At 34.7% G+C, this 17,909-nt stretch overlaps 1 protein-coding gene across 2 annotated transcripts in view; it reads right to left on the reverse strand.

The window, feature by feature from the left end:
* The window catches only part of ARL13B (ADP ribosylation factor like GTPase 13B), a 70,394-nt gene that overhangs the window by 7,629 nt on the left and 44,856 nt on the right, over positions 1 to 17,909 (reverse strand). Inside the window, exons 6-10 of one of the 2 annotated variants that reach the window (XM_059392129.1) lie at positions 16,697 to 16,899; positions 12,865 to 12,979; positions 9,483 to 9,708; positions 7,021 to 7,137; positions 6,008 to 6,076 (exon numbers count right to left, since the gene is read on the reverse strand). In XM_059392129.1, the coding sequence (XP_059248112.1) occupies positions 6,008 to 6,076; positions 7,021 to 7,137; positions 9,483 to 9,708; positions 12,865 to 12,979; positions 16,697 to 16,899 (730 nt within the window). The remainder of the gene's footprint in view (positions 1 to 6,007; positions 6,077 to 7,020; positions 7,138 to 9,482; positions 9,709 to 12,864; positions 12,980 to 16,696; positions 16,900 to 17,909) is intronic. The other variant, XM_059392130.1, reaches the window with a different exon arrangement.

Consider the following 17,909-nt stretch of genomic DNA (forward strand, 5'->3'; position numbering starts at 1 on the left):
CGGCAGATCGAAGAGAAGAAGAATAGCAATTCTAGAAACAGAAAAGCAACCACTTTCTGAAAGGTAGGACTGGCGGAGAAGTGATCCAAAACAACGGGAAGAGAGACCCCGGGGGGGAGGGGCTGGCTCCTGGCAAGTGGCAGAGCAACAGAGCACAAAATCAACACTTTTAAAAGTCTGTTCCGCTGAGGGACATTGCTCCAGAGGCTAAACCGGGGCGCGAAGCCCAGGCGGGGTCAGCGTGGCCTCAGGTCCCGCAGGGTCACAGAAGGATCGGGGGTGTCTGAGTGTCGCAGAGCTTGAGAGTATTGGGACGGGGAAGCCGGCTACAGAGACAGAGCTGACAGTGAGCTCCCAGCTCGGAGTTACCTTGAACTGGACGCAGGCTTGGTGAGCTCAGAGCACGGCCGGAGGTCAGGCAGACGGGAATTACTGGGCGCTGTTCTCTGAGGGCGCACTGAGGAGTGGGGCCCCGGACTCTCGGCTCCTCCAGGCTGGAGACCAGGAGGCCGCCATTTGAATTCCTGTCCTCCAGAACTCTACGGAAAGCGCTCAGGGAACAAAAGCTCCTGAAAGCAAACCCAAGCGGAGTACTCAGCCCAGCCCCTGGTAAAGGCATTGCAATTCCGCCTGGGGCAAAGACACTTGAGAATCACTACACCAGGCCCCTCCCCCAGAAGGTCAACAAGAAATCCAAGCCAAGACCAAGCTCACCTACCAAGGAGTGCAGTTTCAATACCAAGGAGAGCAGCACAATTCCAGAGGAGGAGAAAGCAAAGCACGGAACTCATGGCTTTCTCCCTGTGATTCTTTAGTCTTGCAGTTAATTTAATTTTTTTTTCTTTTTCATTTTTTTTTTCCTCTTCTTCTGCTAAAATTTTTTTACTTTTACCTTTTTCTTTTTTAATGTTTTTTAATTAGTTTATCTAATATATATTTTTTTCTTTTTTATACTTTTCTTCATTCATTTTCTTTTTTTAAATTCTTTTCTTTTCCCTTTTTTTTTTCTTTTTTTTGCTTTCTTTCTTTCTGAACCTCTTTTTATCCCCTTTCTCCCCACTCATGATTTGAGATCTCTTCTGATTTGGTTAAAGCGTATTTTCCTGGGGTTGTTGCCACACTTTTAGTATTTTACTTGCTTTTTCATATACTCTTATCTGGACAAAATGACAAGGCGGAAAAATTCACCACAAAAAAAAGAACAAGAAGCAGTACCGAAGGCTAGGGACCTAATCAATACAGACGCTGGTAATATGTCAGATCTAGAGTTCAGAATGACAATTCTCAAGGTTCTAGCCGGGCTCCAAAAAGACATGGAAGATATTAGAGAAACACTCTCGGGAGATATAAAAGCCCTTTCTGGAGAAATAAAAGAACTAAAATCTAACCAAGTTGAAATCAAAAAAGCTATTAATGAGGTGCAATCAAAAATGGAGGCTCTCACTGCTAGGATAAATGAGGCAGAAGAAAGAATTAGTGATATAGAAGACCAAATCACAGAGAATAAAGAAGCTGAGCAAAAGAGGGACAAACAGCTACTGGACGACAAGGGGAGAATTCGAGAGATAAGTGACACCATAAGACAAAACAACATTAGAATAATTGGGATTCCAGAAGAAGAAGAAGGAGAGAGGGGAGCAGAAGGTATACTGGAGAGAATTATTGGGGAGAATTTCCCCAATATGACAAAGGGAACAAGCATCAAATTTCAGGAGGTTCAGAGAACGCCCCTCAAAATCAATAATAGGCCCACACCCCGTCACCTAATAGTAAAATTTACAAGTCTTACTGACAAGGAGAAAATCCTGAAAGCAGTCTGGGAAAAGAAGTCTGTAACATACAATGGTAAAAATATTAGACTGGCAGCAGACTTATCCACAGAGACCTGGCAGGCCAGAAGGAGCTGGCATGATATATTCAGAGCACTAAATGAGAACAACATGCAGCCAAGAATACTATATCCAGCTAGGCTATCATTGAAAATGAAGGAGAGATTAAAAGCTCCCAGGACAAACAAAAACTAAAAGAATTTGCAAACACCAAACCAGAACTACAGGAAATATTGAAAGGGGTCCTCTAAGCAAAGAGAGAGCCTAAAAGTAGTAGATCAGAAAGGAACAGAGACCAGATACAGTAACAGTCACCTTACAGGCAATACAATGGCACTAAATTCATATATTTCAATAGTTAACGTGAATGTTAATGGGCTAAATGCCCCAATCAAAAGACACAGGGTATCAGAATGGATTAAAAAAACAAAACCCATCTATATGTTGCCTACAAAAAACTAATTTTAAATCCAAAGACACCTTCAGATTTAAATTGAGGAGGTGGAAAGCAATTTAAAATGCTAATGGACATTAGAAGAAAGCAGGAATGGCAATCCTTAAATCAGATCAATTAGATTTTAAGCCAAAGTCTATAATAAAAGATGAGGAAGGACACTATATCTTACTCAAAGGGTCTGTCCAACAAGAAGATCTAACAATTTTAAATATCTATGCCCCCAACGTGGGAGCAGCCAACTATATAAACCAATTAATAACAAAATCAAAGAAACACATCAACAATAATACAATAATAGTAGGGGACTTTAACACTCCCCTCACTGAAGTGGACAGATCATCCAAGCAAAAGATCAACAAGGAAATAAAGGACTTAAATGACACAGTGGACCAGATGGACATCACAAATATATTTAGAACATTTCATCCCAAAGCAACAGAATACACATTCTTCTTTAGTGGACATGGAACATTCTACATAATAGTTCACATCCTCGGTCCTTAATCAGGTCTCAACTGGTATCAAAAGATTGGGGTCATTCCCTGCATATTTTCAGACCACAATGCTCTGAAGCCAGAACTCAATCACAAGAGGAAATTTGGAAAGAACCCAAATACATGGAGACTAAACAGCATCCTTGTAAAGAATGAATGGGTCAACCAGGAAATTAAAGGAGAATTTAAAAAATTCATGGAAACAAATGATAATGAAAACACAATGGTTCAAAATCTGTGGGACACAAAAAGGCAGTCCTGAGAGGAAAATATATAGTGGTACAGCCTTTCTTAAGAAACAAGAAAGGTCTCAGGTACACAACCTAACCCTACACCTAAAGGAGCTGGAGAAAGAACAAGAAAGAAACCTTAAACCCAGCAGGAGAAGAGAAATCATAAATATCAGAGCAGAAATCAATGAAATAGAAACCAAAAAAACAATAGAACAAATCAACGAAACTAGGAGCTGGTTCTTTGAAAGAATTAATAAAATTGATAAACCCCTGGCCAGACTTAGCAAAAAGAAAAGAGAAAGGACCCAAATAAATAAAATCATGAATGAAAGAGGAGAGATCACAACTAACACCAAAGAAATACAAACTATTATAAGAACATACTATGAACAACTCTATGCCAATAAATTTGACAATCTGGAAGAAATGGATGCATTCCTAGAAACATATAAACTACCATAACTGAACCAGGAAGAAATAGAAAGCCTGAACAGACCCATAACCAGTAAGGAGATTGAAACAGTCATTAAAAATCTCCAAACAAACAAAAGCCCAGGGCCAGACGGCTTCCCGGGGGAATTCTACCAAACATTTAAAGAACTAATTCCTATCCTCCTGAAACTGTTCCAAAAAATAAAAATAGAAGGAAAACTTCCAAACTCATTTTATGAGGCCAGCATCACCTTGATCCCAAAACCAGACAACGATCCCATCAAAAAAGAGAGCTATAGACCAATATCCTTGATGAACACAGATGTGAAAATTCTCCCCCAAATACTAGCCAATAGGATTCAACAGTACATTAAAAGGATTATTCACCACAACCAAGTGGGATTTATTCCAGGGCTGCAAGGTTGGTTCAACATCCGCAAATCAAGCAATGTAATACAACACATCAATAAAAGAAAGAACAAGAACCATATGATACTCTCAATAGATGCTGAAAAAGCATTTGACAAAGTACAGCATCCCTTCCTGATCAAAACTCTTCAAAGTGTAGGGATAGAGGGCACATACCTCAATATTATCAAAGCCATCTATGAAAAACCCACCACAAATATCATTCTCAATGGAGAAAAACTGAAAGCTTTTCCACTAAGGTCAGGAACATGGCAGGGATGTCCATTATCACCACTGCTATTCAACATAGTACTAGAAGTCCTAGCCTCAGCAATCAGACAACAAAAGGAAATTAAAGGTATCCAAATCGGCAAAGAAGAAGTCAAATTATCACTCTTCGCAGATGATATGATACTATATATGGAAAACCCAAAAGACTCCACTCCAAAACTGCTAGAACTTGTACAGGAATTCAGTAAAGTGTCAGGATATAAAATCAATGCACAGAAATCAGTTGCATTTCTCTACACCAACAACAAGACAGAAGAAAGGGAAATTAAGGAGTCAATCCCATTTACAATTGCACCCAAAACTATAAGATACATATGAATAAACCTATCCAAAGAGGCTAAGGATCTATACTCAGAAAACTATAAAATACTCATTAAAGAAATTGAGGAAGACACAAATAAATGGAAAAATGTTCTATGCTCCTGGATTGGAAGAATAAATATTGTGAAAATGTCTATGCTACCTAAAGCAATCTACACATTCAATGCAATTCCTATCAAAGTACCACCCATTTTTTTCAAAGAAATGGAACAAATAATTCTAAAATTTATATGGAACCAGAAAAGACCTCGAATAGCCAAAGGGATATTGAAAAAGCCAAAGTTGGTGGCATCACAATTCTGGACATCAAGCTCGATTACAAAGCTGTCATCATCAAGACAGCATGGTACTGGCACAAAAACAGACACACAGGTCAATGGAACAGAATAGAGAGCCCAGAAATAGACCCTCAACTCCCTGGTCAACTAATCAACAAAGCAGGAAAGAATATCCAATGGAAAAAAGACAGCCTCTTCAATAAATGGTGTTGGGAAAATTGGACAGCCACATGCAGAAAAATGAAATTGGACCATTTCCTTATAACACACACAAAAATAGACTCAAAATGGATGAAGGACTTCAATGTGAGAAAGGAATCCATCAACATACTGAGGAGAACACAGGCAGCAACCTCTTTGACCTCAGCTGCAGCAACATCTTCCTAGGAACATCGCCAAAGGCAAGGGAAGCAAGGGCAAAAATGAACTATTGGGATTTCATCAAGATCAAAAGCTTTTGCACAGCAAAGGAAACAGTTAACAAAATCAAAAGACAACTGACAGAATGGGAGAAGATATTTGCTTCCTCCTCTCTCTGCCTGCCTCTCTGACTACTTGTGATCTCTGTCTGTCAAATAAATAAATAAAATCTTTAAAAAAAAAAAAAGCCTGAGCTGATGGTCTGAAATCAGAACTTCAGTCTGCTGTATCAGGCAGTTCTCTATACCCAACTGTCCCTTCTCTAGTTTTCCATTTATGGAATTCTAATGCCATATATTCACGAGATTATACCTTATGTTAATTTAATCCAAAGAAAACTATTTTCTTGAGTCTATAAGCCTTTACTAACTTTCAATTTTGCTGAACCTTATTCGGTTTGTTAGTTTAGTCTCTGATTTTACAAATTGTGTTAATCTTTACTTGACTTTAATATTCAGTAGCTGGGTCTCATTAAAAACAGAGAAAAAACCATTAATGTGACATTATCACAGAGTATACTGAGCACATATAGGACAATGCTGTTTTTAACACTATATATAATTGTATGTCTCTTTGTAACTGTTCACTTATCATACCACTTTACATATAGTGGATAAACATGAACTATGATTATTTTTACATCTGTATTCCAAGGTAAACAAATTATATGGAGGCAAAAGGCACTAAAGAATAAAAAAATTAAATAAAATGAAAAAAGTGAAGTATAATGAAAAAGGATGGTTGTGAACTTGAAAGCCTTCCAAAAATAAAAGTTTGTTGAAGTAGTGAGGTAAAGAAAAGTGGATGTAATACGTATACTTGAAAACTGATCCTTTTGCATTACCATTATGACGTGTTTCACCAAGAAGCTCAAGTTTTGGAAGTCTAGTGACTTTGGGGGTTCCCCAGCCAACTAAGGAAAGAGAAAAAGATTTTAAAACACTGTTAAACAATGTCTCTTTAGGTCTGTTGAGAGGATCCATCCCTTGACAGGAATATAATAATATTCGATGTCAAGTCATATATGTATATTGAATGACACAGTATTATTTGAAATAGTTTTTAATTAGAAGTGTAATTATAGGCCGGTAACATCTACTTTAAGTTTTTACTTATCTTTAGTCAAAAATATAAGCATCTTCACCACCATCAAAAATTACCGTAGGCTACTATTCCAAGCCCTAGCAAAGGGATTATGATCATTATTTACTAATAAATGAAACATTAGAAACGAGTCTTAAAATGTTACCACCTAAAGCCTTCTAATAGGGTTAAAAGGACACTATAAACATATACATTTAGATATTTATTGAGCACCTATGGTGTGTTAGGTATTGTGCCTAGTACTGAGAAATTTCTCACAATCACCACGCAGTTAGCACATACCAGTGTTTTACATGCAATATTCCTTTTAATCCTCAGGACAATTTAGAAAGTCAGTATGTATGTTGGAAATATATTGGAAAAATTCACACATCTTGCTTTCAAATGATAACTTTCAGCATGAAAGATCTAACTTTTTAAAAACTTCCATTAGCCATCCATTCATTAAATTTAAATTCCTTTTAGCAATTTGGGGACTGATATTTCAAGTAGGACTTGAATCCATTCTAGGAAGTGGTTGGGTAAAGTGTTCTTATTAATTTTACACACTTTCTACTTTAGAAAACATTTTTTTTCTGATTAAAAAAAGGAAATATATACTTACAATAAATTTTGAACAAAGTAACATAGAAAACTTCCTTTATCATAAATTCACAAGAGTAAGCATATTGAATAAAACCACAAAATTTCTTTATTTTTCCTTACTGTTTAAAGCAGTATTCCTAAATTTAGTATCAATATCAATTTACTCACCAGGAGGAGGAGGTGGGGGTGGTGTTGGACTCTTAGGAGCAGAGTCATCTGTATTAACAGGCTCTACACGGTGACTCCTTTTTATTCTTAGTTTCTTAGTTTTCTTTTTACTGTTATCTAAAAGAATATAAACATGAAACTATATGCCTCTGAGAAAACATAAACTTCTATACGAAAAAGAATGGACCTAGAATTTCTATTCATATTATCCTTACTAGAAAACTACATCTTCAACTTTGGAACTTATTAGCAGTAATGAAATGTACATCTGCCTTTACTAAGAGTAAATTTTTTAAAATGATTACTTATTGAATAATTAATATGATACAAACAGCAAAAAGCCTGTATTTTAAGTTTTATGAGTTATTAAAATACAAAAAAAGTTCACCGTTCCAAAAGTAACTTACATTTTTTCCAAATGTCATATCAAGTAAATATAATTGTTTAATTGCAGGGATGTTCATGAAATTAAGACTAGCCCAGAGAAAGGACAGAGGTGTTGATTTCTCTCAGTAGAATATATGGAATGGATTCCAGGTATAAACAGTTCAAAAATAATTCTTTGAAATGTGAAAAAAGACCCCAATCAAATTTAAATATGTTACCCATTGAAATAAACCCAGATAAGTTATGCAAAATCACAGTATTAGAAACTGCAGAATTGAATCTGTGTTCTTTCTAAAAAATAAACTACAGATTCTCACTTAAGTACTTACAAACAATTTAAGGACATTTATGTCATTAACATGCAAATTTTAACAATGAAAACTGGTAAGGCATAATAGTTAAATAACCAAACACTAAAATTATTGAAATATTTTAATGGACAATCCCAGCTGCTTAATTTACATATTATGTAATACAGTTAGTAAAATGTGAATTATCTGTTATATGAGAAATAGCCAACATCTATGAAATCTACAAAGCAGTGAGAAATATAAACATGTTTAGAAAGACATCATTTTTCTAAATAAATTACTTGTGTCATTTGAGACTTTTTACTCCAGAGAAAAACAAAGACATCACTTTACAATTAAACCCTAAGTTTAACAGCTAAGAAAAAGGAAAGAGTCCAGAACCATGCAGTATTTCAAGATGGGAATAGTTCAGGGTCACGAAGAGCACAGGATAACGGGCAGAAGGTATGAAGCAGGCTCTCAGCCCAGCCACAGATGAGATGTATGATCTTAACCAAGTAACTCAACCTCTCCAAGTCCCTGATTTCCTATTCAAAATAATGGGAATAATATACCGTAGGATTGTTATGTTAAATAACATAATCCTGCATTAAATAATAAATCTGAAGCTATATTCTATAGCATAAAATATATTATTACTATAGTTATATGATTGACTATCTTAAATCTTCCCATACTATACTTTCAAATAATCTGCCAAATCTTCTGCTCTTTAACAAAGAGTATTAGTGTTCAAAAGTTCTTTCAATATATTGAGAGGCCAGTTGAAATCTACTTTCTGTTTAACTCTGTTAACAGAACTACATGGGTAAGAATATGGCTGTCCTACCTTCCTAATTTATAAAAGGTATAACTTTCAAATCTAATTTTTTATACAGCAAAATATCCGTTAACTAAACTGAACCTCAGGGATTATGATCTTATTTTCATAACCTTCCTGACATTGTACAAAAATTCTTATATATAATGAAACTATACTGCTAACTAAAAGTCATAAGGAAGTAATGATCATTGGGTCATGTGTCAGGCTCTGTAATAGGAATACTATAGGGTTATTTTTATTTTAAGTAACCTTAAAACCTTGTGGGGAAAAAAAAAATGATGCTAAATCTCCCTTTTAGAGATGAGGAAACTAAGATTAAAAACAATACAGTGTAATATAACAAATACCCTGATTCTATCTCAAGTGGTCTGATCCTCTCTATGATACCAAAGACAGGAATCTGTTAAATCACATAGCCACTTAGAAAAAGAAAAGCAATTATGAATTGAAGATTTTTATATTAAAATAAGAGGAAAATGGCTACTGACTTTAAAAATGTTCAACTGAGTATGTCTGTATTCTGCAGAAATAATAAGTCAATAAAAGAAATGATGCTGACTGTAGCATTACAAAGTTTAAAATAACACTCAAAAAAACCCCATCAAAGTATCTTCAAGGTTAAATACATTCCAAGGATTCCTGAGACTATGCTATATTCCAAGTTCATGAAATAAAAGTGGAAACAGAATTTTCTGTTGAAATTCTTTTAAATTACAAAGGACTACATTTTAAGGCATAATGAATAAAAACAAAAGTTAGCAAATTCACTAACAAGAAACTCAAAACCATGAGAAAACCATGACAAATACTACAACTAGAGACAAAAAATATAATAGTACATTTTCTGTGAAAATAATCATGAAAAATGAGACATGTACTGGTAAGTATTATGTGTGTGTGTATGTATAAATACATATATTTTTAATAACTAGATTTATCACCTGATTCTGATGATCGCTGGTCTGTCTCATCTTCATTCTCCAACTGCTGTGTTAATGCCTCCTTATAATTTTCTACTATTCCAAGCTCATTGTTTTTTTGGCTACTGTCACTGATCTGGCTCTGTGTCTCTATTTGCTCATGCTCCACTTTATGATTCAGGGGGCCGCCATCACTGTCTTTCTCCATATTTTGTCTCTTTTTTTCTTTTTCAAGTTTTCTTTCATTCTAACAAAAATGAAATATATCATTTTTAATCTTCTGGTTATCCAAGATAGTTTTAAGGAAGAAATCTTATAATCCAAAAGCATTCTGTAACTTCGGGGTACTGTGATACTTCTATTAAAAAATTATTTGTTGAATATATCACTAAAGCATACTAATTGGTAATCAGTAAAATTTCAGAAAACACAGATAGTATAAAGAAAACAAAGAAACAAATATTACCAGTAATTCCACAATTAAGAAATGATCTCTGTTTGGCGCACAATTACTAAGAGGTGTTTTTCTTTTCCTACCCACACACGTACAGACATACACCACCCACAAACATATATAAATGTGACTGAATGTCCCTCTTTATATACATATTTATGCATTTGTTTTTTCAACAAAAAAGACTTGATATTTTTACTTAAGAATATATATTCCTTTCCTTGTCAATGAATACATGAAGTGCTTAGAATAGTACCTGACCCACAATAAAGTGTTAGCTGTATGTGTTATATAATGCTATATGCATTAGCCATTACTACTTTCATCAATTATATTATCATTTTGAATGGTTATAGCATAACTTAATTTACCAACTCCTAATGAAGAGACAAATTATTTTCAATTTTTCATTCTAAGAAATACAATTATTGAATTGTTCTTTTAGAATAAATTCCTAACACTGGAACTAGTGGATCAATAAGTATTGGGTAACACACTGCCCTTTAGAAAAGTTAAAGTCAATTTACACTCCAGGCAGTGTTAGGAGAGACATTTTCCCATATCTTCTTCAATACCTATATATTATCATCAGTCTTTTACATGTCCACCAAACTAATATATATATATATTTTTACCTCAGTGTTAGTTTAATTCAATTTAATTATTTTAATTATTCTTTACTGCTAGTGAAGATGAGCTATTAAGTAACTTTATTGTCATTTTTATTTTTTTCTGTCAGGAACTATCCAAGGTAACTCAAAACCTTTTTTTCTATTAGATTCTCATTATTTTCATAGGAATTTTTAAAGGTTCTTTTTTTGTCTTACGTGTCTCAAAAATTTCTCATTAAGGTTTGTTCTTTGCCTTTAACTTCGTAGAAGAGATGTTTAAAAATTGATATAAGAAGACTGATCTGTTTTTCATTTCATGATTTGTGGCTTGACTGTTAACCATGAGAGACTGTAGACTCAGAAACAAACTGAGGGTTTTAGAGGGGAGGGGAATGGGTGGGATGCGAGAGCCTGGTGGTAGGTATTAAGGAGGGCATGTATTGCATGGAGCACTGGGTGAGACATGTAAACAATGAATCTTGGAACACTACATCAAAAATTAATGATGTACTGTATGGTGACTAACATAACACACACACACACACAAAAAGTTCTCCTCCAACTATATACAAATGTTCAATTATACTATATGCTAGTACTTTAATTCTTTTTTTTTTTTACACACTTAAGTCTTCTAGAGTTGAATTTGGTACACACTGTTCATTAATTTTACTTTTTTCCAAATAATTGTTCATTATTCTAACTCCCTTTTTTCTCAGATTTGAAATGTCACCTTTATCTTATACTAAGTGCTCATGCATAACTGGGTTTGAATGGTCTGTCTATTTTAGAAACAATACCTCACAATTTTTATTATCTGTGGTAAAAATCAAAGGAATGTAAAGTTTCTCTAAAATGCAAACATTTTAAAGGAGAAATTTTATGGAAAGAAAAGAAAATTTGCTAAGTAAAAAGAAGACTTTAGGTAATTTGTTTTCATTTATTTCATTTCTTTATGGCTCATATTCTTAAAATTAACAGTTTAAAAGCTTAGTAACTGTCTGTACTTTCTGCATGCTACAAATTAGGTTCAGGGACTTTGATTTAAGGTATACTATGCTATACACCATTACTGTTCACATCTTCATATCATCAAATATACAATGTTGGTAGAGGCACTAAGGCCATCTAAGTAATTTATAACCATGATACTATAAAATAATCAGTCATCATGTACAAGGTGAGCTTTATTACAAATATAGAGAAAATGCATGTTTCAAAGTGAAAAGTCAATCTTGATTTCCTTACTCTATCAGTATTTTTTAAAGAACATACAACAAAACTTGGAAACCACAGTATTTAATAGGATAGAGATAAATCAATAGCTCAAGTTATTAAGACACCTTTAATGTACTTAGAAGAGTGTATACTTAAGGTAAATGTAGTGGGGTTAATAAAAAGATTAAATACAATTAACCTTCTGTTATCTAAGCAACTTAAGACAAACTATCTCATATTGCCAATTATTCTGCAAAATAAAGCAATACCAAAACCATCCAATCATCTTCTTACCTGTGGAGCTGCCTCCCTCCTCAGCAGCAGCCCCAAGGAAGAAACAATCATCCACCTTTCCAGATGAGCACCTGTGTGGAAGGAGGCAGTGACAGGGGAAGAGGAATGGAGAATATACAGGTGGGACCACCAAGCCAGCTGTCACATTAAGCTCTAAGTGAATGGAGATTTAGGAAGCTCTGCCTCTAAGGAGGCACGGCTGCTGAGGGTAATTAAAGCAAGGGCCAATGTGAACTCTGGACACCAGCAGAAAATGAAAACAAAGATAGAGATATACAGACACACACACACACACACACATAGTCCCTTAACTTCCTCCTGATTAAAGTCTAAAAATTAATTTTGGTAAAACTTCTGACAATTAAAATTAAAATAAATGATATTTGTATATAGAAGAACTTAACTATAGTTTCAAACAATCTGAAGTATCCTGGGAAAATAATTAGGAAATCATTTACATACTCTAAAATGCATCATAAGCATTTAAACAGTACTTTTAAGGGATAGTAACAGCAACACAGGGAGAAAGGCAATGTAAATAAGAGTAAATACATTACTATCATATGAAATAAGTGACCAAAAAATGATTTATCTGGACAGTAACAATGACAGTTTCTACATTCAATCTTCATTTTCATTCTCAGTTAATTCAGAAGTCAGCTTTCCTTTTCATATTAGATCAAAAAGCGAACTTTAAGAAGAAGAAAAATTAATCCATTTAATTTCTTTTAGAAATTATCTCTGGTAAAACACTTCTCCCGCCTCCTTTCTCAACTTCCAACTTCATAACTTAAGTTATAAAAATTACATTTGCCACCGTCCATACCTCAAGGATGACAGATGCTATTGGCTGGAAAGGATTAACAATAATTGGTTCAGGGTCCAACTCAGCTAGGCTGCTGGTTCCATTCAGTTCCGCCTGCTCTCGCTCTCTTTGTTCTCTATTGTTTGAGAGAAAAATTTGGAATACCTTATGAGAAAATGCTGAACCATGCTTAAGAACACTTGCAATAGGTTTAAGGCTGTTAAATTGAGTAAGTTAAACATCTGGAGATGGTTTTGAGTTACTTAGAGACTTTCTGAAATCCTAATGCAGATAATAGACCTCTTAGCCCCATGTAAAGATTATCATTTGAACTTTTTTTTTTTTTGGTGCAAAATGGTGGTTGTTTTTTTTTTTTTTAATTTTTTATTTTTTATAAACATATATTTTTATCCCCAGGGGTACAGGTCTGTGAATCGCCAGGTTACACACTTCACAGCACTCACCAAAGCACATACCCTCCCCAATGTCCATAACCCCACCCCCCTCTCCCAACTCATTTGAACTTTTTATTTGAAGTATAGTTGACACACAATATTACATTAGTTTCAGAAGTACAACATAGTGATTTGACAAGTCTATACATTATGCTATGCTCACAAGTGTAGCTACTGTCACCATACACTATTACAATATTCTCTGCTATACTTTTCATCCTGACTTACTCATTCCATAAATGGAAGCCTATACCTCCCACTCCCCTTCACCCATTCTGCCTGTCCACCTCTCCTTCTCCCAACAACCATCAGTTTGTTCTCTGTGCTTATGGGTGTGTTTCTGCTTTGTTTTTTGTTTGTTTTTAAACTACACATGTAAGTGAAATCATGGTATTTGTCTTTTTCTGTCTGACTTATTTCACTTCGCATAATACCCTCTAGGTCCATTCATGCTGTTGCAAATGCAAGATCTCATTATGTTTTATGGCTGAGTAATAATCCATAGTTGATCCTTTGAATTAACACAAAAAAGAAATACTGACAAAAATAACATTCCTTTTGACTGACTTCTTAATTTCAGTCTATATATTCTATATAATCGATTCCTCAACTACCCTCCCTCCCAAACACCAGCCTCTTCATTGATGTTAACGAATAAATAAGTTCTCTAGTTAACACCCTTCTTCAGGGCTGTGTCAAGCTACATGTCACAAATGAGCTGGATAACAATCATTGCTGTGTAAAAGTAGAGAAACTATAAAACTAAATTACCCAATATCACTTAGATTAAAGAAGTATTTCCAGATTAGTTACTACTGAAACACTTACTATCACTGTTATTTATAGTTAACATTGCCCCAGGCATGAAGAATAAATTACTTTTTAAAACAAGTAGCTGAAGACAGAAAAATAAGTACTGTAGATCTGCAACTACACTGTAAGTATGATAATGTGAATGCTCAATACTATGACATTTATTAATTATGTTCTATTATGGAAAGATATATCCATTCATTCTGAACAAAGGAAGCCAAGAGTTAAGAGTTATTACCTCTGTGACCCTGGACTTCTATCTGGATCTTTAAGTCTCAGCTTCCCTATAAATGTGGATAAAAACATCTACTTCATAGTGTTGTGTAGACAAAGCACTCTGTATGTAAATGCACTCTGTAAATGAACATACCTACAAGACAGTAATTGCTCTTAATGTTGTTCATTTATTCCTACATAATTTCAGGTAATCTAGTACTGACATACTATTTTCAGGTACCAACAACAGCATGTTTTACTGTTTTTCAAAAATATCTGAACTTACTCCATTGGATTTAATTAAATAAAATGGGTTTTTTTTTGTGTGTGTGTGGTTTTGTGTGTGTGTGTGTGTGTGTGTGTGTGTGTGTGTGTTTTAATAACTCTTTTCTAAATGCCAATTTACTTTTAATTACAGAGTCTCTTTGCTCAATAGGACAGGGCTCAGACCACAAGTTACATGGCTAGGAGAAAGGAGGAATGGGTAACAGAAAAGCCTGCCATAACAAGATCTAGAATATCTTTATGCAAAAGGTTAAAAAAAAAAACAAAAAAAAAAGACAAACATTAGACTTCATTTATCTAACTCTTTTTTCTTTTTTGGTTCTTTTTGTTTGCGTTCTTAATGGAGGAAAAGCAAAAAAAGTCTTCAGAAAATAAAAGGTATATCTCCTTGAATGACTTATACTGAGCTTTGTATCATGAAAATATGATACACTAGGATAGAGAAAACCAAAGATTCTCACATTTACTAAAACCTCCCACTAATATCAAGAAAAACCTAGATGAATGATCTGCTCATATTACTGAGCACGTGGGATGGACAGTCATCTCTAAAAAAGATGTAAGTCCTTTCTCTGAATTAAATGAAAGATACCAGTAATCAGAGGACTTCCTCAGCAGTGTAAGGAAGCATCTCACAAAGCCATCACCAAGAGTAATTAGTGGGTTCTTGCCTACCAAATTACAACTATGTTAAAAGCACATGGGAGGCCAAAATTATATAGATGGAAGACAACTTTGCATCTTACAGGAACTCACTCAAAATTCTTTTCATTTTAGGGGCTCCAGTTAAGTCGGTTAAGTGTCTAATGCTTGACTTCAGCTCAGGTCATGATCTTACGGTTGAGAAACAGCTCCACATCGCACTGGACTCCATGCTGAGCACAGAACCTGCTTAAGATTCTCTCCCTTCCTCATTCTCTGACCCTCCCCCACCCTCATGCATATGTATGCATGTGTGCACACGCTTTTGCTGTGCTCTCCCTCCCTCTTAAAAAAAAAAAAAAGACATCTTTTCGTTTTGGGGCATCTGCACAGCTCAACTGGTTAAGTTTCCAACTCTTGATTTCATCTCAGGTCATGATCTCAAGGTTGTGAGATCCAGCCCCACATCCGGCTCAGTGCTGAGTGTGGAGCCTGCTTGGAATTCTCTCTACCCCTAACCCTCTGCTTCTCCCTATACCCTCCCTCTTTAAAAAAAAAAAATACATATATATATAGCGGGGGGGGATACATACAGATATCTTTTCATTTCTCCCCTCCCCTAACTCATAACAATCCAGTGGAGAAAGAAAGATGAATCATGGCATTATTTACTAAACTCAACTTCTAATCAAATCTGTGTACTCTCTTACACATTCAGATTATTATAATTTTATGGTAGAATTTATATAATCCTTTTTTTTTTAATTCAGAGTTTGCTAAATTCCATTTAAAAGTTTGCTTTCAAGCACTATATTTTTAAAATAATTTTAAGCAACATATTTTAAAATACTGAGATATTGCAATTTAATCTGCTTTCTGACAAAACTAATATAGAAGATCAGATTTTGCTTCAGTTGACAGATCCACTAACAGCTTACCTTCTATCTTTGCTTAGACTGAAGAAGGAGTTCTCAGTCTATTGAAGTACTGAGCCCAATAATTCTTTGTGTGGGATATGGTCCTGTGCATTACAAGATATTTAGCAGCATCCCTCGCCTCTGCCCACAAGATGCCAGTAGCACTCCAGCTACCCCATGTGACAAGTAAAAAATATCTCGAAACATTGCCAAATGTCCTCTGAGAAGCAAAATCACCCCATGGATTGAGAACCACTACACCAACAGTACTCAAAAGAAGAGATAAAAATCTTCAAGTTCTGGTATATAGTACCTAAGGAATAAATTTAACTATTATAACACCACTAGGAAAATTAGAATCCTACCACCCAAACTTGTATAGAGAAAAATCCACAGAAATAAAATCTTTACCTAGTATCTTCACATAGCAAGAGGAAACTGAATAGATAAAACTATAAAGTTATTCTTAAAGCTGTGATGTTCTTTACTTTGCACATCTGCTGTGGCACAAATAAATCTACTTGCCTCTCTTCCCGTAATTTTCGCACTCGTTCAGCCCTTTCTCGTTTCTCTTGCTCTTCAAGAGCACGCTGTTCCATTGTGTCCCTTTGGATGCGTTCATTTAAGGCATCAAAGTCTCTTGCAATGATATGTAGCAGCCAATAAAGGCCTTTTTTAATGGACTTGTCAATTTTCTTTCCATATCCTAAGACAGCAGAACAAGGTTCCTGAAAAAGACCAATTCGTTTGGCTCAAAGATTAAAACTAAAAGCTCTCCACAAATATCTGTTCATAAACCATTAAGTATAATTACCAGCAAATCAAAACTAATCATTAAGTTAATTATATGAAGCATCTGCTTATTTAATTTACAAAAGACATCTTTGCAATGATCACTAATAAAACATTAGTACCTATAAGGTGAAATATTTATGGATTATATCTGTAAACTGTAAGACACATTATGACACAAGAAGTCAACAGCGCTAGTTATAATTTTAAACAAACTCCATGGAAAGGCACTTGAGTGGCTTAGTCCACAGACTGACTAGGGTTAGGATCCTAGGGTCCTAGGATCAAGTCCTTCACGCAGCTCCCTGCTCTGTAGGGAGCCTGCTTCTCCCTCTGACGCTGCCTGTCTCTCTCTCTCTCTCTCTCTCTCTCTGTCTCTCATGACTAAATAAATAAATAATCTTTAAAAAAAAAAAACGGAAGACAAAAGTGTTCTGCCAAAGGAAAAATACCCCTACTTAAAAAAACAAAACAAAACAACAACAGCAACAACAAAAAAGCAGAAAGTTTTAACTCCTTATATGCCAGGGAATTTACAGCAATAAATATCTTTTAAGATTGACGGCCTATTGGTCATCTTCTGAAACCAGAATGAACAACTAAATCCTCTGTCTACCTTTCGTAAGATTGTAGGATAACTCTCCTGATACAATTTTTCAAAACTCATTATAACCTCTCCCATCATTAAATTTTGTATTTATACTTTACCAATCTACAAAATTTATAGCATGACATGTTTGTATAACTTAATAAGTCCTATCAGCAATATCTTAAACAAAAAAGCAAATCTAGTCTTTGAAATCATGAAAGTTTATGAAAGTAACAACTAAACAGAAACCATATGTTACATTCAAGCAAATAATATCAATAGAAGAGTGAGAATGTGATTTCCTGGGTAAAAAAAAAAAAATATTTTAAGACACTGATAAATTATTTTGTTAGCTGT

Source organism: Mustela nigripes, chromosome 2, assembly GCF_022355385.1.
Source record: "Mustela nigripes isolate SB6536 chromosome 2, MUSNIG.SB6536, whole genome shotgun sequence".
Lineage (NCBI taxonomy): Eukaryota > Metazoa > Chordata > Mammalia > Carnivora > Mustelidae > Mustela > Mustela nigripes.